Here is a 24,610-nt window from a genome sequence, read left to right on the forward strand (position 1 = left end):
GTCTACTCACCCCAGACAGGAAGACTGTGGCAGACCAAAGTACCAGACACCACCAAAGTCCAGCTTGATGAACCATGAGTTTTATTGGGGTTACTTACAATAATATGGTGAACCATGAATTTTATTGGGGTTGCTTACTGTATGGGTGACGTGTTACCTAAAAGGAGCAAAAATGACTCAACGACAGCTGCCCACCAAAGCCCACCCCAGTATGGGTGACACCTCACGAAAGCTGGGAACCTGGAGTGCACTGCAAACTTGCAGGCAGTTGGAGAGTGTCCTTCCAAGAGGCTCATTTCTAAACCTCTTCCAGGCAGCTCCACGGATTCCTGCTTCCTCTAGGCAGCTGGTGTGGCCTGTGTTTTCTTGGCAGCTTTGGCACTTCTGAGTCTTTGTTACAGCTTGGCTTGTTAGTTCTTTGAGGGATTCTCAGCTTTTATTGCTTACTCTGGCAGAGAGGGGCCTAGTGAATCCAGTCAGTTTTAGGGACTTCCTGAAACTGTTCCCAGTTGTTTACCTTCCTGTTTAAGGAGTTTCCCTGCAGCTTCAATCTCAGAGGAAGCTGTTATACAACAACTGGGTTGATTGATTAATTAGTTTTTTTTTTTTTTTCTCTCTTCTGCTTGAAATAAGACTATGTTTGCTGTATGGACACAATTTATTTACAAAGCGTTCTATCAAAAGAGGAAAAATCATTCGCATTTATCACTTGCTGTAAATAATTTTAAGATTGGTATGCATCCTTGGATACTTTCTCTAGCTTCATCTGTTTGGCTGTTGCATTTTCTCTCCATTAAACTATCAAATACTATTTTTCTTTTATAGACTATAAAGTATTCTTCTACAAGTAGCTTCTTTCAGGTCAACAGTATAGAAAAATAGCTCTCCAGCTTGATTGCCATTTATTTCAATCCATTAAGTGATGTATTTTTAAGTGTAACTTAGTAGAGTGTTACTGTATGCTCAGGAAATACTACAATTTAATGTGTTGGTACAAATTGTGTACATTTAGGGTATATGGTGTGATATTTTATCAGTTTAGAAAAGTTTGTATGAGATTTCTGATAGGAGAAATCTACATTTTATAAGTATTTCAACCATATTTTAACATGCTTAAAATATGCTATAACGCCATTTTATACTTGTATATCTTTGTATATCTATTCTTAAGAATGGTTCAGGGTTGTTCTAGATGTTTTTCCTTTTGTGTCCCACTGGAGTATATAATTGTTTTTGTACAGCAACTAAAATTGTAACTTCATTTAAAATATACTTCTAAGCAAATTTTTAGAAATTATTGATAGGTATATAGCTTGAAAAATTACTCTCACCAAACACACAAAGGTTTTTCTATTTACAATGCTTATTATTTACAATTTCTGTATACAATGCCTAAATATAGTCAGGTGGAGATTGTCTAATAATTCTGTATCCAAAAGCAAAGAGGTGAGAGGAAGACAAAAACCATGGAGCTTAACCTCCTTAGAGTAGAACTGCACACTACACTTACTTGTGAAAGCCAGTTCTTTGAGTGCTTTGACACAACACACACACACACACACACACACACACACACACACACACACACACACACACACACCCCTACCTGCAGGTGATCATCATTCCATTCTTAGCATCTGGGGTGCAGTTTCCTTTGACCAACCTGGAGGTGGACTCATGAGTGTAGATCAGAGTACATGCTTACCCTTTTTCTGGAGAGTAGGTAGTAGCCAGGAGGAGGCAAACTTTTTCTGCATCAATCTCATTTCCCGGACTTTATCCTAGATGTCTTCCTTTATTCCTAGCTACATCATTGCTCTAAAACCCCTTTCCATTAATTCAAAATAGTAGAAGTAGAAAAGTTCATTTGTTAATAAAATAAATACTGTGGGCTGTCTTTCTGTTTTTGGTGAACCTCTCTTTTGGTGCTTACGTACCTGCTGTGAGCCCTGCACTATGCATGCTACCTAGTACAGGTGCAGGATGGTCCCTGCTTGCCCTCTTGGGGCTCACAGTTACATGAAGGTAAGATGGAAACAGGCTGTTTATTTAACTTTGCCACTTGGAAATGAAGGTGAAGAAATTATGAAAGGAATGGCCAGTGGAAGAAAGATGATTGACATTCTGTAGTGCTGAGAGAACTGTATTTGAGGTGTTGGCCAGTGTTAAAATGCTCAGTAACTGTCTGCTGTCATTGTCCTCTCTGTCACAGCTTTGACTCAAAAGGAATAATTTTCATTGAAACTATTACTGATATAATACTCTGAAATATATGCTACACCAAGTTCATTATACTGATGAAAAAATCGGAGCACTCAGGTGAAACAACCTGACTTACAATCTTGTCCTGATTGGCAATGCCTGGGCTTTTATTCAGGGATTATTGTCCACTGACTGAATTGAATGGCTTATTTCAATAATTACATGGAGTCCATAGAAAGCTAAATTAGGGAAAATAATTAGAGTTCACTATTTCATATGAATATAGTTTTATTTATGTCTAGGCAGCTTAGTAGTTAAATATTTTCTCACATCCGTTTTCTTTCTTTCATCTTAAGTTAAAGGTTATAAATGTTAAATAAAAGAAAGTTTTCTTTATAGCTAGTCACAAGCCTTATGCTTTTGCACAGCAGCTAAGAGGGGAACGGGCTTTGCCTACATCTCTTAGGAAACTGCCTACCCTGGTGCTGGCTGCCCTGTGCTGCTAAAGGCTTGGGGAGTCTGTTCAGAGTCTTTATTATCTACATTGCTTTCTGTTTGCTTTCAGGAAAAGTTCGATGAGAGAAACTATAAGGAATCTTGGGATCTAATTAATAGAGCCAGGGCTGAGCATTTGACAGTATCTGATTTATTCATCTGTTAATATATGCCTGCCCTTTTCTAGCTTGTTGATAGTCTAAAAAATGAAGAATTGTGGCATTTCTAAGAATATATGATAATTAACTGACTAAGAGGAGACACATTCAGAATTTGTCAGTTTTCACATAATATAGACATTTGATGGTTGTAAGAAAAGGTTGTTGTGTGGTGTGCAAAAATAAATATATATGGAAACTACTTATCTGCCTAAGTAGATACACTTAAGATTGTCTGTGTGTGTGTGTGTGTGTGTGTGTGTGTGTGTGTGTATGTATTAAACAGTAAAGAAAATTGTAGTACATGTTGTATGTGTATTTATGAATAGTATATAAAAGTTTCTATTTCTGGAATGATATCTTTGAATTTTAGATTTGCATAGCTAACTGCTTACCAAATAGCTCCACTTGGATGTCTCTTAGCACTTCCCATTCAGGGATCATGATTGTCTTTTCCAAACCTATGTTTCAATAAACGCAGCACTTGTCCATGTGGCTGTATAACCTAAAATCTAGGATGTGTCCTAACAATGCTTTTCACTCCCATCAGTCCCCTCTACTGCGACATTTTTTTTTCAGGGTGCTCTCCTAAGGGAAAAACTGGGCAGTGTAAGTCAGCTATCTTACAGATGCTCAAGCTAGTGACTTCCTTTCTACTGATTTTAGTTTTTAATTATGCCTTTGTTAGTGCAAATCATCAATTAGTCCATCTGCTGTAAAGTTCATGAGAGCCTGAGTAGATAGTACTTGACACAAACAGTGCGGTCAGTAAACTTTTTTGAGTGAATAAATGAATGAGTGGGTAAAGTCCTATGTTCTTTTCTGATGTTTGGTAGTAAGTTCATTCCTTCTTGATAAGCAGTAGGTCTGTTTCTAATCTGGAACTCTTCTTACTTGGCATTAAGGAGTTGATTTGATTTTTAGTTACTTACACTTACAGTGCAGAGTACTCAAAGCCACCTTTCCATTTTGTGAATCCAGGCCGTTTTGTTTGGTGAGTTTTTTCTGTTTATATGTTTAGTGATCTCTTTTGCTTGTTTGACTGCATATACTGCAACAGTTTTTTTTTTTTTAAGAAGCTTGTTGTTGGTGCCTCTTGTTTACCTTGTATCTTTTGTCCATTCTAATGTTCATTTATGGAGAAGTATATCTAAAAAGATATACTTAAAGTCTGTTTATGTATTTTAGTTAATTAATTAACTTATTTATTTAATTTTTTGGTTTTTGTCTTTCCCATTCTTATTACATTAAAGCTTGTTTTTAGCCTTCATTTTTTTATTTGTGTATTTTATAGCTTATTCTAACGTTCATTAAAAAGTTTACTGAGTAGGCCTAATACTTTCTAAGATTAAAAGTACCATTTACTTGTGCTGATGTCTTTATCTCTGCAAGTTCTTGAGTTTAAACAAGATCTCTTGTGTCTTTGCATTCCCTGGGAGAGAGGTATTGTATTCAGGAATGCTGAGGTTCTCTAATGGTGTGGTAGGATTAAGCTAGCTTTTTGATGACTCGTGAATAGTCCTGGATGATTATCACAGGATGAAAATCCAGCAAACAACTGGTATAGATAACTGGATTGTCATTTCTTTTTGCCAGTGGCACTGTTCTCTGTAGAAATAGTCGAATCTGGGGAATGTGGTCATCTGTTGGGAGTTTTCAAGCTCCCTAGCAGTAGCTAACATGTATTTCATTGAACTTAACATTAAAGCAGTTATCTTTTTAGGGTTGACTTGTTCTCTAGTACTATCTGACTGTTCTCAGGTTGTAAGAACTGTGTCTGGGTACTCATTTCCAGGGTACTACTACTTACTCAGTTGTTACATACTTCCTAGGTTTAAAGTTACTATAATACTGAAATAGTATTTTGAACTGCTAACAAATGCTTAATTCGAAGTATGAACTAAGTCATCTAAATCCTGTTCTGGTAGGATCTATTTTGATTTATTCTTGTTGCTACAGCTGGGCAGGGAGTTTTATAACAGGCCTAGTTTGTCACCAGGTTTTGTTTAATTCTGGCCATCTTTCTTCCTTATGTGTTTTCTTCCCAGTTTGTCTTTTCTGAGCACACACATAGCCACCAAAAGCATTATTTTGTGTTTTACTATAAGGTCCTACTGCCTTCCAGAAAGGTGAGTTCACTCACTGGAAGGAAATTTCGGAGGTTCTTATAAAAGCTGTAAAAAAAAAAAAACTAGAGCTGAGAGACATTACCACTCACAAAGGGCTTCTTTACAAGCATGAGCACATAAGTTTGATCCTTAGAGCCCACATGAAAGAAAGAAAGAGGAAAAGGAAAAGGGGAGGAGGAAGGCAGGCGGGGTGGGTGTGATGCTTGTAATCCCAGCACTGGAGAAATTGAGGCAGGTGGGTTTCTTGGGCTTGCTGGCCAGCCTAGGGAGTTCCAGACAGTGGGAAATGACACCTTTGGAATGACTCCCGAGGTTGTCCCCTAACCTCCATGCACATGTCCCTATACATGTATGCACACACCCATGAAAACTATTAGATTTCTGAGAGAATTGGGTTTCTTCAGGCTGCTTGGTGATTTTGTTAAAGGCAATACTGCCCTCTGCTGGTCAGAACCAATTCCAGCTCCTGTCTTCCCCAGTTCAATTGCCTACTCTTGCATTTAGACTTTAAAACCTTTTCAAGTACTAAGTAGTGTCTAAAATTTATTTTACTTGCTGGCTTGAAGCCCATTGGATCAGGTAATTTGGAGTTATTTTACATCAAAATTTATTTATTACCACCCTGATAGGTGATATCCAAGGCTTTTTCCTTTACGTTTTTTATACTACTTTCCTCTGGCTATAAGGAAAGTGTTCTTAATCTTTATCTTAAAAATATAGTCCATTGAATCACTGTCTACTTTAAAAAAGCTAATTCATTCCTTCTTTCACCTTTGTAACTGATGTGTCATTTTTCATTTCATTCTGAATATGAATCGTAATTTCTTTTGCCTGTGTTTTTTCTTCACAAGCACGCCTTTCATATAATGATAGAGGTAAGATGCATTGATGTTTGCTTATGGTTGTGAAAGCTTTTGTGGATGCACACAAAACATTTGTCCTTAGAGTTTTGTTGTTATTGTTGCTTTACTTTGTATCCTTTATAGTTTATCTACATTTTTGTTATAAAAGCCCCCCCCTTTCGTATCCAAATGTGATTCATTTGACATAATAAAAGCATTTGATTTTGATGGATCATTAACAGTATTTATATTTATCTAAGATAGAATGTAGAAAGAACTATTTCACCTGAACAAGATAAAACCTAATGAGGCCATTAGCCCTAGAAACCCAGTATTTATAATTTTTTATAGTAGTTCATATATTTAAACGTCAGCCTTCACCCATTTAAATAAGAGGTGTCTTTCTGGTCTAGCTCATTATCTCTTAGCTTAAAATCTGCATTTTCCAATGGTATCTCTAGCAAATGAATTAGCCGCAGAAATAGCACCTTTGATAAGTCTGTTGCTGCCTGGAAGGTTGAGGCTGTTTGGATTACAATGTATACTTAATTGAGAAATAAGCAAACTTGATCACTGATGGCTTTGCTGCTCCTCTTGACTAGTGTCCCAGCATTGGGTACAGTTAGTCACTGGGGAGGTTGTCTGGGCAGTGGGGCTTTCCCAGTAACTGCAATTTCCACATACTTTTTGATGTCTTAAGAAGGAATACATAATCAGAGCCACTTCTGCTGGGCCTCATCTTAGTTGTATGCATTAAATGGTTGTTGAAAGAGCACCGAGAGCTCAAGGGGAGGGTCTCAGAAATTCTGTAGTCCTGAGAGTTGCTGCCCCCCCCCAAGTGTTTCTGTACAGCAAGGCAAAGCCATGTTTTCTGGATGCCATCATTTGTGATGTGTTAAGTTCCCATTTGTCCCCTCAGGGGTTCATATGTTTAATGATACAAGTCCTTATTTCTAGAAACAAATACTGAGTTTTTCTGAATAAATTGCTATAATGATGCTAATAAACAGAGAATCATTTCTAATATTTTATACAATAAGTAAAACTTAAATTTCAGAGGTGCATTTAAAACTTCTTCCTAGTAACTTCTTAAGAAAGGAAAAAGTTGTATCAATGGTATTATGTATTGTGTAGTTATTTTATTATGAAGTTGCTTTTTAGCCCAATCTTTAAATATTTGTGAATCTTAAAGTATACTTAAGACTACATCTCAAAAGGTTTTGATGTTGATGAGAATGAACCTTTAGAGATCATTTTCTTCCCTTTTGAAAATTGGCCAGTGCTTGTTTTTTTAATTTAATTTTTTATACTGTTAGGAAATTTTGTCAGTTGTATGTTTTGTAGCAATTAATGGTAAAATTGTAATATTAAATGTTGATTCAAGATATCTCTATGAAATAAAAGTACGTTAATAAATTTACTAAGGAAAGCCTTGTAAGCCTATAGGAACTTTGAAGTTTATCTTTGCATCTAGAAATCATTTTACATACTTTGAGCCACTGTTATATTATTAATTTGAGATGTTGAAGAAATCATCTCAATTCTGTGCCATTGACTGGACTCATGTCTATGGTTGGCGCCCCTTTGAACACAGAACAGCTCTGTGCAAGTTATCTCTAGAGACACTGTTGGTCAGTGTGTAGAAGGGTGTCAGATCAGAATGTTAGAGTTGAGTTGCCCTCTTCTTTTCTCTTTTTTCAGTGATTACCTAAAGATTTTAGTATTGCTGCTTTGAAAAACTCATCCTTGTCTTTTCTATTTAGTTATTTCTCTATAAACTTGTACACGTATTCTTGGACCTTGCCGACTGGATAGTTTTCTTTGCCTCTGGAAGAGTAGTATTCACCTTTTCCTTCTCTAGTTGCCTCAGTCAGCCTGGTCCTGTCAGTAGACTCTTATTACAGGCAGAAGACAGTCAGTTCAAGAATAGGAAGGGAGGATATGATTCTCACAGCAACTTTCCAGAAAAGACAAAGGTGCCCCTTTCTGCGAATCACTGTGAGCCTGGCCTTCCTGTAGGATTTGTCAACAGCCTTTTTGGTCCATCACTCTGCTAAACAGAAGCACTTTGGTTTTATTAATTCTTCATATTTTTAGATGGGACAGCAATGTTTGTAGTCATTTGAAAACAGACATGACTTCAGAATCAGTCACAGGAAGTCTTCTGACTTTTTTTTTTTTTTTTTTTTTTTTGGTTTTTCGAGACAGGGTTTCTCTGTGTAGCTTTGCGCCTTTCCTGGAACTCACTTGGTAGCCCAGGCTGGCCTCGAACTCACAGAGATCCTCCTGGCTCTGCCTCCCGAGTGCTGGGATTAAAGGCGTGCGCCACCACCTCCCGGCCTGACTTATTTTTTAAAATAGGAGCTTTTCAAGCCTTTAAATAAGGTTTGCCTAGAGGTTGTGTTCTTTTTCCATGTAATACTTTGCACTGTTTCTTTGCTGGGTCATTCTAATGCTTGATAGAAATTTTTGAGACTCAGAAACAGACTAGTGGATGAAGGATGCCTACAGGGAGCATTAACAGTCATGAACATTATGAAGATGTAAAAAGGGAGAAGAAAGTTAGGGTGAGATGCAGTGATCTAGGTTAAAATGCCATTTTCAAGTATCTGAAGTACCAACAGGAGGTTGTTCTTGCCACAAACATTTTAGTACCTTTTCACAGAACTTTTGGCCCTTGGAACATTTCTGTTGCTTTATCTGTTGGCTTCCAGAGTCTTCTTACATCTTGCTTTAGTTGAGTTGGTAAACTGATAGAACACTTTCAGCAAAAGTTACCATTCTTTTGGTCTAGGGATTTTCTTTTTGCAATTGCCCATTTTAATGTATTATACAGGCCTTATTTTAAAAATGCATCATAGTATCACTCTTGTCTTTTATTCACCATTCCATGTTTCCAGCTATGACTACCACATTCCTAGATTTTTATTTGTACTTTGTTTTATTTTTCTCTTCAGTTATCCTCAAGACATGATTTTTATTTCTATTCAGTTTTGGGAAGTAGTTAAAGGAATGAACTATTAGTATCTTGAAAAATAAGAATGAACAAACAAAAAGTTTGTCTATAGAAACATTTCTTGTAAGTGCTTTTTGTATTTTATATACTTGCTTAAAGTGACTGAGCATTACAGAATTAATGAAGAAAAAATTAGTATTAAACAGCTACAAGAGAAAGTAGTAGATTTTGAGAATTCTTTGAGAAACGGTTCTACTTTGCTGTTTTGGTACTTTTCAAATCCATATCTTTTAAGAGAATGTGAGCTGGGTGGAGCCAATGGGATACTATTAAGAGTGTTCTGAAGTTCACAGTGCTTAGACTGGCTGCTTGGTGGTTTTCACCTGCTGTTCCTAAGTAGTAGCAGTGCTAGTGTTAGACATTGCTTGCTTAGTGGTTCCTGCTAACGCCCCAGAAGCTCAGTTCTTGCAGGCTGAAAGTTAAGGTCACATTGACTTACAGTCACTTGAGTGTTAACAGTTCCTGTCAGTGAATTCTTCAATATACTTAGCTTTTTTTCTCATTTCAGAATTGATGTCTTATGTTCTGCTTATTCATTATTATTATTTTTTTTGTAGGACCCAGGACCACCCCCACCTTCTCCATTGCTAGGTTTGAAGCCATTGCAGCTGTTAGAAGTGAAAGCAAGGGGAAGATTTGGTTGTGTCTGGAAAGCCCAGTTGCTCAATGAATATGTGGCTGTCAAAATATTTCCAATACAGGTATGTTTATTAAAGTTCTCTGATCTGTCTACCGGTATCTTTTTAAAGCTGTAACTGGCTAGAACATTGTAGCTCATACACACAGACTGTATATTCTAAGGTGACAGTGGTAGTGGGGAAGCAGTCTGGCCTTTCTATGCTGCAGTCACGTCTAAGAACGGAATGGTTTAGTACAGCACTTGGGGTTGTCGGCAGTGGAGGAATCACAATAAAGGAACATAGAGTCAGTCTTTGGTTAATAAAAACTAAAGACGAGTATTCCAATCACAAAAATCCCCTCACTGAGTAGTTGTCGTACTATCCCCTGACAAGAAAGAACAACAGATTGTGTGCTTTGTTTTAGAATTGCTGTTCGGAGCTACATGACCAGACTTTGATTTCTTTTCATTGTACTTTGAGTGTTTCTATGTAATTATTTTAGTTTGTGTTGGTAACTTCTCAGAGGCAGTGATTCAGGTTTCCATAGGATTGATTTACTTTGTTTTCCTTGAAACGCACCTGAACTTCTTATGAACCCTGACCTAAGGCAGGCTGCACTGCCGCTTTGCTGTCTTGCTGGTTTCTTTGGTAATACATCCCCGTGGCTGGTGGCACCCTTGGTATTGAAGTCTTGGATACACATACTCAACCTCCATCACTCCAAAGTTACTAGAGAAACAGTTTCCTTAACGTACCTTCTCACCTCATCTAAAGCCTAGCCCCTAGAGTCTTTCTTTATCTTGGCAGTGGTGTGGCTCTAGAGAGAGAAGCATAGTAAGCTGTGGGAAGCTACTTAATGTGTAAGGAATCTTAACAGTTAGAAAATAATATGGATATTAAGAGTAGAAACGACAGTAGCAGCCATTTTATTAAATGCTTTTATTGACAAAGTATTGATTTATGTATTTTGTGTTCATATATCATACATGAATATACATGCAGTAAGTACTTTAGTGACCAAGAGCACAGTTATTCCTTTACTTCACTGGAAAAGTGATTTTATAAAAATCAGAGGAAAACCTGGAATTTAAATTAACCTTGGATCCAGAGATTTCCTTACCATTACATTATAGTGTAACTCACTTTCATTGCCCTCTCATAGTAAAAAGAAAGTAATCTTTTGTAAGTATACAGTAGACATAGATAACCCGCAGGAATGAGTAATAGATAGTCTAAAAGAAACAGTAGGTATTGTTAGCTTGGGGTGGGGGTGAGGGTGGGGCAGACTGAAGAGAGACTGTCACCTATTTAAGGTGGTCACTCTACTGAAATTGATCTTTCAGGGAGATGGTTGTGAGTAGTAGCATGCATACTACTATCTTATACTAGTTTCGCACCATACAGTGATTGTAGTAACTTTGAAGTAGGACGTGTTTCTTTTTAAGTTCCAGAAATGCAGTGGCTTTTGATGAATACCTGTGTTTGTAAACTTAGCAACACAGAAAAGGAGATTTTGAAGGAATGGGGTGGGATTCTCTAAATAACAAAGATTTATTATGGATTATTGTTATTACCTCTTACAGATTTCTTTTATAAAAAAAAATCAAAAGGTCACTTGTACTTAGCTTATTTTGTTGATACATCAATTAGACTTAGCTTATTTTGTTATTGTTTTAGAACTTATTCCAGTAATCTCAACATGATTTATTTTCTTGTACTTTCTGAGTTCTTACCACACTTTCATCATCATCATTATTATTATTTCCTGTAGGACAAACAATCCTGGCAGAATGAATATGAAGTCTATAGTTTACCTGGAATGAAGCATGAGAATATACTACAGTTCATTGGTGCAGAAAAACGAGGCACCAGCGTTGATGTGGACTTATGGCTAATCACAGCATTTCATGAAAAGGTAAAGAACGACTTAATACTTAAGTTTTGTAAAGCTGGACTTGGCCTTCCAACCTAATGTTAATTGTTGTATTTCAAGAGAACAGTATATTATCACAGTTGATTAATATTTGATCCATATATACATTACTCGTGAATGAAAGTATCACAAAACTAAGGAAAGAACTTTGTAACTAACCCACTAATCATAGAGCAGCCCTAAGCCTTGATTTCCTGTGCTGCAATTGCTTCTCTTAGGGGGACTTTAGAGTAGACAGCGTTTGTTGTTTTCCATGTATTACTTAGGATACAGTTTGACTCCATGAGCCCTTCTTTTTTTTCTCTTCATTTTTTTGCCTGATAATTCTTTAATGATGAACCCAGAGTCACTAGCTTGGAATTAGTGACACAGCACATGTACTTTCCCCTCATTTTTCATTAAAAAAAATTTTTTTTTTTAAAAGAAAATTCTTCTATGTAGCACAGGCTGGCCTCATCTTTTTGCCTCAGCAGCCTCCCAAGTTCTGGGATTATGGGCTTGCATTACTATGGTCAGCTAAGATACTTGGTTTGTATAATGAGTGTCATTCTTGTTAAGTGTAACTGGCTTTATATTTCACTTAGTATTTGACCATAAGGATCATAATAGCTTTAGAGAAGATTTTGATTTTGTAGTCTGTTTTTTTTTTTTAAACTTTCTAAAGTTAGGGAAATTAACTTATTTTGGTAATAAGCTTTTAAAAATCAGTCTTTTAGGGTTGAATGTTCAATAATGTGAATTGGAAGGAAATTTGAATAACTCTATAGTGCTTGATTGATTATGTACTGAAAGGAATGCATTGCCTCCATATCCAAAGAAAAGTTTCCATCTGTGTAAAACTTGCATCAAGAACTTATGGGTGTCTCGCTCTTTTCTTTAGGGTTCACTGTCAGACTTCCTCAAGGCTAATGTGGTCTCTTGGAATGAACTCTGTCATATCGCAGAAACCATGGCTAGAGGATTGGCATATTTACATGAGGATATACCTGGCTTAAAAGACGGTCACAAACCTGCAATATCTCACAGGTACAACCAAAGTTGTCCTGTCTTTCTGTTCAACTCACATGCTTATTATTTAAGCCTAATTCTGGGTGAAATTTATTTTTGCCTTGATTATTTAATCATATTTGAAAATGTAAAGATTTTCATTTTTTAAAATTAGGTTTGAGATTTGACTAGGATGTATTTTGGGTAATGTACATATTAATCTCATTAGTAAAGTTTAATGATGTCATGTTTTAATTTGTCTAATTTCTGAAACCATGTTTGAGAATAAAGGTATATTTTCTCTATGTCAAAGGAAAAATGATTTTAACTCAAAAATTTGATTTAAAGGCAATTTTTTAATAGATACTCGATGATGAAATTAAGGATAGACTACGTATATTTTTTGTGTTTTGAATGAGTGTGGATTCATTCTTGAGCTAAAGTAGAAGGAAAGGTCATTGTGAGGAGAGAGCTGTCCAGTGGAGAAATATTACATGTCCAGTGAAGACTCCGTTACCAAATCTTGAAAATGAAAAGTGCTTGTTCCTGGAAGATAGATTTAGTTTGCCATTATTGGAAGAACATAGGATTGAGTTGTCACCTTCTATTCTGTTTTAAAAATAGCCATTATCAGAGTGATTTAGTAGAGGTATAGTTGAATGTCGCCAGATTCTGATTTTACGAACCATAAATGACTTCTTCAGAAAGGGATCTGCTTTTTTTCATTTTCCTTCTTGAATTTGCCTTCTATTAATATATTCAAACTAATCCTTCAGACCTCCCCAAAGTTGTTATAGGGACCCTGAAAATGTTTTGATACTGAAACAAGTTGATTTCTGGAGCATTTTACTCTACCTCCGTCCTCTTGTGGGTCAGTATTATGACTTCTGAATGTAACTGTTGGTCACAGCATAGAGACATGCTTGCTGAGTTGTCTTTAAGATGAACCAGATGAGTCAGATGTGTAGAAAGAATATTTTCCTTCATTACAGCTGATAGACTTTCAAAGGACTGGGCCATGCTCTATGGTAAAAGGCTTCTTTGTGTTTGTATTCCAAGAGGTGCTTCCCTACAATAGTGGCCATGCAGTGCAAGGAGGGTGGCAGTGAGGGACTGTTCTGAAGTAGAAATCTTCACCAAAGGCTATTTTGACTATTTTCTTGTTGTTCTGAAAAACAAGTTTCTATGGGAGTTTGTAACTGTGAGATCTGAAATGTTCCCATTCCCTTAAAGAAATAATAATTTTATGATTATGTGGGAGTGACATAGATGATAATGTATTTCTGGAATGGCTGTTGTAAAACTACTTTATGGAGAGGATTCCTTCTTGCTCCTGTTAAAATGGGCTTGTTACTACATTCATGTGCTTTAGACTAGATTGGGACTCTGCCTAAGCATCTTATCCCTTTTTTTGCCTTTCATAGTTTTAAGCAACTTCATTTTTATAGCATATTCTCCTCATGTTCAATAGAAATTTTAAAAATAACTTACTTAAAATACTTTTTTTCTATTTGAAGGGACATCAAAAGTAAGAATGTATTGTTGAAAAACAATCTGACAGCTTGCATCGCTGACTTTGGGTTGGCGTTAAAGTTTGAGGCTGGCAAATCTGCAGGTGACACCCATGGACAGGTAAGAACAACCAGTATAAGATGTGAGTAGGAAATAATAAGCACATCTCTTACTTTAGATCAATATCGACTTGATCTGAAGTTGCTGGGGTTGGTTGAGTCATCTAATGAAGAGTGACATATTTTGAGAGGGCAGCATTTTTACATGGCTGTCCCCTTAGGATTAGGCAAGCATAGAACAACATTTAGCTGGGACAGGATTGTTTTCTAAAATAATTAGTCACAGAAGAATCCAGTTCTTAATAATTTCATCTTTAGGGAGTTCTTAATTTTAACTCAATTTTAATTGGTTAATTCGTCACACTAAGAGTGGAGGATAATGGATCACTTCTCACCACAGTGTACTAGGTTTTCCTTCCCATTTTCTACATAATAATTTTCTTGCTTCTTCCTCTTTATTGATTCATTAACTCTTTAATGAATTTAATGTTTTATCTTTCAATTTTTTTTCTAGAGTTCAGATCTCCTGGAAAGGCTGAAATGAGGTGTCTAACTTCAGTTATTGTTTGTACAAATAGATATATCATCCTTTAAGAAGGCCAAGGAGAGGAGAATACCCATGCATTTTATTCTCACAAAAATATGAGGCTAGGAAAGCTGCTACACTTGTATCACTTGTATAGAATCACCTTTTTTTTTTTTTTTAAACAAGAACAGTTAGTTTAGGGGCAGGAGATGGCCCAGGAATTAAGAGTGCTTCCTGTCTTTGCAGAGGACCAAGTTCATTTCCTGTCTCAGGCTGCTCAGAAATGCCAGTAAGTCCAGTCTGAGGGGACTCAACACCCTTTTCTGGACTCTGTGGGCACCCACAATCACATGTGCACAAAACATCTCCCTGTAGGTGGATTTTTCTTTGGGCCACCAATTTGCAAAAACTGATATGGAGACTTACTATTAATTATTAAAGCATGGCCTTAGCTTAGTCTTATTCCTAATCTTCTTAGTTCTAATCCTTAGTCTTCTTTCACCTTAAATTAACCCGTATCTTTTAATCTGCATTCTTTTACATGGCTTGGTTACCCTTACCTCTGTACAGTCCATCCTGCTTCCTCTCCATTTGGCTGGCGACCCTCCTTTCTTCTTTCCAGAGCTCTGTTCCCAGAAGTTCCGCCTAACCTCTTCCTGCCTAGTTAATGACCATTCAGCTCTTCATTAAGCCAATCATAGCCTAGTGACACATCTTCACACAGTGTAAAAGGAATATTTCACAACACTTCTCTGACTGTTAAAAATAAAATAAATATTTGCTTAAAATGTGACATTTCCTATAAAGCCAAAGGATTCTTTCCAGGCTTGCCCTTATTGGTTCTCTGTCTTTCAAGTCATTCAAGTTACTTGGTTATTTCTGAGTTTTCATTCTCCTTCCATATCTTGATCCCCAGGAACATAGCTGTGTGCAGTCATGGCACACTACATTCTGTCAATGTTAATTAACAGTTTCAGATTTGGTTCAAGGTTGTGTCAGCAGTTGCAGAACATTAGAAAAGCTGACATGATTGAGAATAGAGGCTGTTTTAGGAAGAATATTACTAAAAATGGAGTAAGAAGCCTAGAGACAAATTTCTGTGCTTATTGTATGATTGATAGTCATAGGACAGTATGTGTGGGATAGTTTCATCTTTTGGTATCAGAGCAAACTTCATAACTTTTGTGTTTTGTAATCTATATTTTATGTATGAGTGCTCTGCATCTATACTTGCAAGCCAGAAGAGGGCATCAAATCCTATTATAGATGGTTGTGGGCCACCATGTGGCTGCTGGGAATTAAACTCAGGACGTCTGGAAGAGCACCCAGTGCTTTTAACCACTAAGCCATCTCTCCAGCTGCCTACTTTTTTTTTTTTTTTTTTAAACCTCATTCATGTCATCTTTTAATGCTCTTACAATTGGATTACAAGATTAGGCAAAATAAGTTATTACCTACATGAGTAAATAGTTTCTCCACTATCGTACCACCTTTCATTCATAAAAGAGGATATCTTAGACTAAAATTAGATAAGCTATAATCCCATAATACAAGAAATAACTTTGGGTGGTCTAAATTAAGTGAAAAAGTAGGCTTTGAGAGATATTCGGAATACAGTGTAATGTTTAGAACAGCGAGAGCCAGAGAGCTACCTTATGTTCTGATAAAATCAGTTAAAAATGGAACTTCAAAGTTTCACTGATCTGTCCTTACTTTTTAAAAGCTATTGATAAATGTACATATAACTACCAAAGTCTTGACCAAAGGTTACTTGCCATCCCTTACCTAAGGATGAAAACACCAATGTCTAAGCTGCTTTTTAGATCTGTGTTAAGTGTATTTTAGTCTACCTAAATAGCTCCTAAAATCTCTTAAGCTTTCACATAAAAATGCATTCAAGACCAACTAGCACTAGCTGCCCGAGCGTAGTAGCCACAGTTACAGTACTACACAATACCAAACTTTTGGGGGCAAATGTAAATAAAGGAGAATTCATGAATAAGTAAGATTTTTTACAAGTAGAATTTAAAAAATGTATCTCTGCTAATTATTTTTACATCATCTTAAATGTTTATTAGTGAAGCCCTAAAAAAAAAAAAAAAGTGTTTTCTAAAGGTGTACCTCAAACAATATGCAAAGTGCTCTTTCCTCCATTCTGTCCTTCTCCCAGCACACCATTATTCAGGTCTTTGTGATTCGATCCAGAAGGGAGGACAAGCTCTGTAAGCCTGTCTGGTGAGAGTATCCAGAAGCCATCTTACTTTACCCTGGCTAAATAGACCATATTTGTTTTTTTTTTTTTTTTCTACAAAACCATAAACAAAAACATTAGTTCATAAAGTCAATGAGTACTGATTGCTTTCAAATTCTTTTTCAGGTTGGTACTCGGAGGTATATGGCTCCAGAGGTTTTAGAGGGCGCTATAAACTTCCAAAGGGATGCATTTTTGAGGATAGATATGTACGCCATGGGATTAGTCCTGTGGGAACTGGCTTCTCGATGTACTGCTGCAGATGGTAAGGGAAAACAGCATTTCTTTTTAAAAAAGTATATATGCCATATTTATGAAAGGGATTACACAAAAAGGTAATAAATAAGTACATTTTCTTCTATGGACTCCAAAAGGTGGCCGAAGATATAGGAGGCAAGGTGAATTTTGGGGGCTGGGCATGAAAAGAAATGGCTTTGACACTTTGGAGGCAGAAGTAGGTCAGACAGCACATACTACAAGAAAATACGTTGCTTAAGAACTTCAGTGTGAGTCTTTCATATCAAACTATGACTGGGTGTCCTGGGGATGCAGGCCCTATTGTTAAGTAATACACAGTTAAAGGTGATCAAATACCTTCTGCAGAGAGGACTCCAGAGTGAGATAAGTGTGAATGATCTGTTCCAGGACCTGGTATGTAAGGCTTTCAGTAACTGTACTGGGGTGAAGTCATACCTGAAAAATGTCAGGTGGTGTTATAGGAATTAAGGAGAGTTACTTGGTGGGGCTTGGGGTTATTTATTGGGGCATTTTTATGGCAAAAGAAAGGTTAGATGTTGATTTTTCTTAAATGCCTTGTATATGCTCTAAAATACTTAAAAGCAGACTATGTTCACTTTCCCTTTGGCCCTGATTTGCCATGATTTAAAATGATAAAGTGAGTGCTTTAAAATTTGTGTCTAGTTAGTTAAAAATCCAGCATTTCTCAAACTTTAGTGTGCATAGCAAACTCTAGGAATCTAGTTAAAAATAAGCCTCTGGAGGATGGGAAGATGGCTCTGTTATTAAGAGCACTGGTTGCTCTTCCTTCATGGACATCGGTCATGGCTGTGGTGCACACGTGCAGGCAAAACAACCATCCACATTAAAAAAGAAATACATTAGCCTGGGCTACGTCCTAAGAAGTCTGTGTGTTGATGCCAGTATTGACCTGTGAACCTTGAAATTTAAGATGTCAGTACTAAGTACTAGAAGTGCTAACATAGTCCTTCATCTATCACAAGGTTCCCACAGCGCTGGGGAAATGGTTTAGTGGGCAACGCTCATGACCTCATTTTGATCCTGGGTCTTATATGGTGAGAGCCTAGCCCACCCTTCCTTGCAAGCTGTCCTCTGAACTCTCTATGCATGTTGTGGAATATACACACACGTGTACACACACACACACACACACACACACACTAAGTGTAGTAATAATAAAAGATGCTTCCTAAAGCACGTGTACAAGGCTGAGTCAGTGCCTCTTTCAGTTCATGGTATTATGTTTGAAGTATTTGGTGTGTGTGTGTGTGTATTTTTTATTTCATTCATTTATTTATTTATTTTTGGCTTTTCGAGACAAGGTTTCTCCATGTAGTTTTGGTGCCTGTCCTGGATCTCGCTCTGTAGACCAGGCTGGCCTTGAACTCACAGAGATCCACCTGGCTCTGCCTCCCGAGTACTGGGATTAAAGGCGTGTGCCACCACTGCCTGGTGAATTTGGTACATTTGAATACTTTGCACAAGGCTCATCTATGTACATCGACTTCTCTCTGGTGAATGACACTGCCAAGTGACCTGTTGTGTTGAGGGGAAAGATATAGATAAAAAGATTTCAGATAAGATTCAGATTTCAACTCTACTATAGAATAGTCAGATACCTCTGTGCAAAATCTCATTAACTTTCTGAGCTATCTTATTTACAAAATAGAGCAAATGCCACCTTCACTTGGAGATAAAATAATAGTAAAAATGTAGGTGTGTCTACTCTGAATAAGAATCTATTGAACATCAGTTATTAACTCCTAAATGCACATTCCTGTCTGAGATCCAAGAACAAGTGTTTATGTTACTGAATAAATTTTGTCATGAGGGTACATTTTGACGTGATAAGAATTCTGGTTGAAGTATGCTTGTGATTTAAATATAAAAATAAACAGCATTATTTATAAGTATTATAAATATGCTTGTAAGAGAAGACAGAAAATCGCAAAGTGCATTAATTCCTCATGGAAGGTATTTGAACATGCCACAGAGAAGTATACTAGGTGAAGCACTGAGTCTCCAGAGGTGCTGACACTATGAATGGTAACGTTCTGATAGGAATTGCTGGAAATGAGTCTTCCAAAGAGGATTATAGCTTTGATTTCTAAATATTGACAATCCTTGTCATATATAAACATGGACATTCAGCATATGTGTTCCAAAACAGCCTGTTGAGGCTGATTATGAAGATCAAGAATTTGGAGCCAGCCAAAACTATTTAGCTTGACCCTGTCCAAAACAAGCAGCCATCTGAAAACAGACCTTTCGATTTCTCACAATTAGATTCTGGTTCCCTTGTGATACAAGTTTGGGGGGGGGGGGTTCATCTCTTTCCTCATAGAGTGCAGAATTGGAGGAGCTTGTACTAGTCAGGAGGAATTAAAATGGTTTTCCTCTTCTTACATTTCAGGACCTGTAGATGAATACATGTTACCATTTGAGGAGGAAATTGGCCAGCATCCGTCTCTTGAAGATATGCAGGAAGTTGTTGTGCATAAAAAAAAGAGGCCTGTTTTAAGAGATTATTGGCAGAAACATGCAGTAAGTTTATGCAATTTTCTATTTGAAATTTCAAGAAAACATTTTTTTTCCAGATACTAGTGTATCTGTTATGTGCACATTTCTCTTCTGGGACAGTGATCTTCACACAGCTGTTTTGTACTGGAGTTCAGAGGCAGAATTAGGGCTTTGTCTAAAGTCACAGCCTTGCAGAGAAGGCTCTTCCCTCAGCGGTCTAGTTAAGTTCAAGCAAGTATCTCCTGGTTTGAAAGTTCCATGAGGAAACAAATGCCTGGTCCATGGGAAGCTGGATAGTCTTGCTGATCATTACCTTCTAATGGATGCCATCTTAACACTTATTAAGCACTCAGTTTTCTCTACTCTATGAAGTCTTATTCATTTCATTCAGGCTTTCAAGACTTGACTTTACAGTTAGAGCAGGCAGAACAGCATAGAATTTTGTTGATAATTTGGTGTTAATATAACTAGAAACCCAAATGGCAATAAGTAACTATACCCTGAAACCAGAGATTGATTCTTCAAGGGTGACCTTTTAATTTTAACTGCAAGGGAGAAATGCCACTATCAACTAAGAAAATGATTAAATAAATAAATAAAATTGGTACCCACATTAGACTTAGTTGCAAGTCTACTTGAAAAGGTCAAGCATTGAAATGATCGAATTTATGAGTACAAGATTTTTGGAACTTAAAAACATATTCATATTGTGGATCCCTAATGCTTGGAAAAGTAATTTATTTTGCTGGTATGCAAAATGACTTTCAATAAAAGTGAGTTTTGATCCAGCCATGGTATCTCATGTGCTTGAGGCAGAAGGATCAAGAGTTTGAGGCCAACCATAATGAGTCCATTAAAAAGAGCCAGAGTGGGCTGGAGAGATGGCTCAGTGGTTAAGAGCACTGTCTGCTCTTCCAGAGGTCCTGAGTTCAATTCCCAGGAACTACATGGTGGCTCACAACCATCTATAATGAGATCTGATGCCCTCTTCTGGTGTATAGCAGACTTGCAGAAAGAACACTGTTTACATATAAATAAAAATAAATCATTTAAAAAAAAAAAAAGAGCCAGAGTGAGTGCTGATCAAACTTGGCTGATCTTGAAGTTATGACCCATAAAAATCACTATTTCTTTATGACAGTGTTAGCCTGTTTCCTATCAGGAAACAATAGCTGTTATGTTTGACTGTTCTTCTCCTTTTAGGGAATGGCAATGCTCTGTGAAACAATAGAAGAATGTTGGGATCACGATGCAGAAGCCAGGTTATCAGCTGGATGTGTAGGTGAAAGAATTACCCAGATGCAAAGACTAACAAATATCATTACTACAGAGGACATTGTAACAGTGGTCACAATGGTGACAAACGTTGACTTTCCTCCCAAAGAATCTAGTCTATGATGGTGGCACCATCTGTACACACTGAGAATTGGGACTCTGAACTGGAGCTGCTAAGCTAAGGAAACTGCTTAGTGTATTTTCTGTGTGAAATGAGTAGGATGCCTCCCGGACATGTACACAAGCAGCCCCTTGTGGAACGCATGGCTCTGGGAGATTTACTGCATCGTCTGCAGCACAGATACGAAGGGGAGTCTAAGGAAAAAGCTGCAAACTGTAAAGAACTTCTGAAAAATGTACATGAAGAATGTGGCCCTCTCCAAATCAAGGATCTTTTGGACCTGGCTAATCAAGTATTTGAAAACTGACATAAGATTTCTTAATGTCTGTCAGAAGACACTAATTCCTTAAATGAACTACTGCTATTTTTTTTAAATCAAAAACTTTTCATTTCAGATTTTAAAAGGGTAACTTTTTATTGCATTTGCTGTTGTTTCTATAAATGACTATTGTAATGCCAACATGACACAGCTTGTGAATGTGTAGTGTGCTGCTGTTCTGTGTACATAAAGTCATCAAAGTGGGGTACAGTAAAGAGGCTTCCAAGCATTACTTTAACCTCCCTCAACAAGGTATACCTCAGTTCCACGGTTGCTAAATTATAAAATTGAAAACACTAACAAAATTTGAATAAATCAATCCATGTTTTATAACAAGGTATTAACAAATTCACTGTGTTATTTAAGAAAAAATGGTAAGCTATGCTTAGTGCCAATAGTAAGTGGCTATTTGTAAAGCAGTGTTTTAGCTTTTCTTGTACTGGCTTGTAATTTAGGGAAAACAAAGTACTGTTTTTGAAATAGAAAAAAAAAAAAGGTGTCATTTCCCTTCCTTCCCTTCATCTTATATCCAGGTCCCAAAGTATTGCATACTTAAGTAGTACTTTTTTCTTTAAGGTGTGCTGTGTTTGGGAAATATTTGAAAACATAAAGCATGATTTACAAAATTTTAAGTGAGCTGTGACACTGGAAAGCTCTTCATTTTATCTTTTAAAAATAGATTTTTTTTTCCTATTTATATATGTAAAATTGTGGTGTATTTCTTCTTTTACCAAACAGTGTGTGGGATATTCTTATCACTGTTTTAGGATCACCTCAGGAAGTGTCATTACTCAGAATTCCTCACTCTGCTTTGAGACATGTAACTATCACTATACTGTGTGGTGCCATCTTGTCAAGTGTAATATTTGATGTCTGTGATGTGAAGAGAATTGTCTTTGGATAGAGATACTGACCTTTAAGCACAGATTTCAGATATTACTGCTTTAAATCAAATCAGGGATAACAAGTTGAACTTATAACTTAAAATATGCAATGACATTTAGAGGTAACCAGTGGTGGTATAAAGAACACAGCCTAGCCTCCCCCAAGTTACTTTACAGCTAACTCTAGATAGTTCATGCCTTATCCTTGCTAAAAGAAAATGGAATTGATGGCAGGTAGGTACCAGAGTGCTTTTCAAACAATGTAACAGAATATAATTGGCTTCTTCCTCAAACTTATACAAGCCCAAGTGAAAGATTAATTCCCTGAATTTTAAGATTACCAACAAATAGCCAGTATTATGTTATATACATTTTTGTCGAGTCACTTTAACATCCATACATTAATTTTATAAACTTTTTACATGTTACTATCAGGAGCTCACTGTGAATGCATTATCTTCAGATGGTTAAGACATCATACACTACATTTTATATAAAATGTGCACTAATCTCTGGGAAGACTGAATTAATTATAAACAATACATAGGTCAACATACTCTAAGCAGGGAGGGGAGAGTAATAGCATTCGTTGTGTCTGTATGCCACACCCCATAGAGAATTGTGCTTTGTCTTTGTACCCAAGGTCTCACTGTATTCCTAAGATTGCCTAATTCAGTGTTCACTGTTCTGATTTCTACATATTTGGCCTCTTAAATTCTTGATTTAGGTTTGCTTCCACTTGTAAACTAATCAAGGATAACCATAAGAGAATGTGCATACAAGGAAATTGTTAATCTCCATAAACAGATTTCTGCTGATTGTAAACATTCAACCTCTTTTTAAAAGTGATAAATGAGGGATATTGTGGCTGTCTGGCTTAGGAGAGCACTACAGATAAAATGTTACCAAGACTGGTTCATGATAGAAAATGCTTTGTCTTCATGCTAGGGAAACTTTTTTTTTTTTTTTTTTTTAGGAATCTTGGGTATTGTAATTAAATCTAGCTTATCAATTTTAAAACTGTATTCTCTTGAGAACTACATTAACAGAAAGCCTTTTTTATAAGCAGTAAAGTAAGAATGTTCCAGTGACTACCTGTTCTTATACCTAGTCTTGTTAAAACTTTCTTTTGCAGGGCATTTTAGTGTTTGGTTTACAGTAAGTGCAGAGTGGGCAGATAAAAAGTTTGAGATAGGGACACTGAAAAAGGAAGATCAAAGAATGAAAACTTTTTTTTTTTTTTTAGGGAGATGGCAAACTTAGACCCCTGTAACTTTGTGTATGGTGCTCCTCATGATGTCTTGTACTTTGCCTTTCTGATACCCACCAGAACTGCTGCTCTTACTTACTCTACCTTGCCCAGATCTCCTGTGAGAAATGCTTTATGATCAACTGCCATAGGACTGATGGATTAACCAGTGTTTGAATTTATTTGAAGTCTATCTATGCCCTGCACAGATCTTGTATGTATTTTAGATGCTAGGAGTTATAGCATGTGATTTGTGATTCTTGTTTGGACGTTTTATTACAGGTACCTTGTGAATTCCAGAACAGAGACTGTGCCTCAATGATTGGTCCCATGAACTTGCACTATCTTTCGTGGTGATATTCTGAAAATATAACCAGGAAAAAGAAAAAACAAAATCCAACACCTTTGAATTTAAAACTAGAATCATGTGTCACAAAATTATGAAAACATTGCTTATATCCCCTTTTCTTATCCTTAGGTAATAGTCACGTTTAAGTAAAATTCAAATGGTCGGGAACAAACCCTCACCAGATGGATGGTAGTTTAGTGGAATAGACTGATTACTGTTTTTTAAAAAAATGCTTCATCAGCTATTTTCCAGTTTCTCTTTTTTACTTTTTTGAAAAATTACTTTTTAGGAACATTTGGTATAATGTGCATAAAATTATTTACAATTTATGGACAAAGATACAAGTAGCATCTTGATTAAACATCATTTACCTCAGATATTCAACCAGCAGTACGTTTTTTATGCAGTCTCAACCCGTATCTCCCTATTTGTTACCTCTCAAAATATTGGTAAACAATTATTTTAGCTTTACTCTGTATTTCTTGTCAGTGTTTTGGGCACAGGTTGTTGTACTACTGTCATATTGTACTTGCTATCTTTTTTTTCTGCAAGTATTTAACAGAAAGATAAAAACGAAAAAAATCCCCATAAAATCCCACCTTGAATAAGTGATTGTTAAATATTGTACAAATAAAATGTATGCTATCCCCATTCCATCCCCATGTTAAATAAAAAATGAATATGGTATTTGCACATGCAGTTTTTCTTTAGCTATGTACATTCCTAAAGAGGGTAATAGTTTTCCAATTTATAGTGAAGATTCTGCCTTGAGACTTTCAAGGGTAGAGTCATAAAAGCAGGGAGGTTTGTGAATTAGGGCATTTTTCCTTCCATTGTTGTCTAATCAGACTATTTCTACCCAAGTGTCTGTTGGTCCTTACTGCCCATGGAAAGAGTCCAGAGGC

At 36.6% G+C, this 24,610-nt stretch overlaps 1 protein-coding gene across 2 annotated transcripts in view; it reads left to right on the forward strand.

The window, feature by feature from the left end:
* The window catches only part of Acvr2a (activin A receptor type 2A), a 79,325-nt gene extending 54,927 nt beyond the window's left edge, over window positions 1-24,398 (forward strand). Inside the window, exons 5-12 of one of the 2 annotated variants that reach the window (XM_028880093.2) lie at window positions 5,836-5,859; window positions 9,400-9,543; window positions 11,234-11,377; window positions 12,276-12,421; window positions 13,900-14,014; window positions 16,857-16,995; window positions 19,402-19,532; window positions 20,712-24,398. In XM_028880093.2, the coding sequence (XP_028735926.1) occupies window positions 5,836-5,859; window positions 9,400-9,543; window positions 11,234-11,377; window positions 12,276-12,421; window positions 13,900-14,014; window positions 16,857-16,995; window positions 19,402-19,532; window positions 20,712-20,906 (1,038 nt within the window). In that variant the 3' untranslated portion in view covers window positions 20,907-24,398. The remainder of the gene's footprint in view (window positions 1-5,835; window positions 5,860-9,399; window positions 9,544-11,233; window positions 11,378-12,275; window positions 12,422-13,899; window positions 14,015-16,856; window positions 16,996-19,401; window positions 19,533-20,711) is intronic. The other variant, XM_028880166.2, reaches the window with a different exon arrangement.
* Window positions 24,399-24,610: the final 212 nt, after the last annotated feature.

Source organism: Peromyscus leucopus, chromosome 4, assembly GCF_004664715.2.
Source record: "Peromyscus leucopus breed LL Stock chromosome 4, UCI_PerLeu_2.1, whole genome shotgun sequence".
Lineage (NCBI taxonomy): Eukaryota > Metazoa > Chordata > Mammalia > Rodentia > Cricetidae > Peromyscus > Peromyscus leucopus.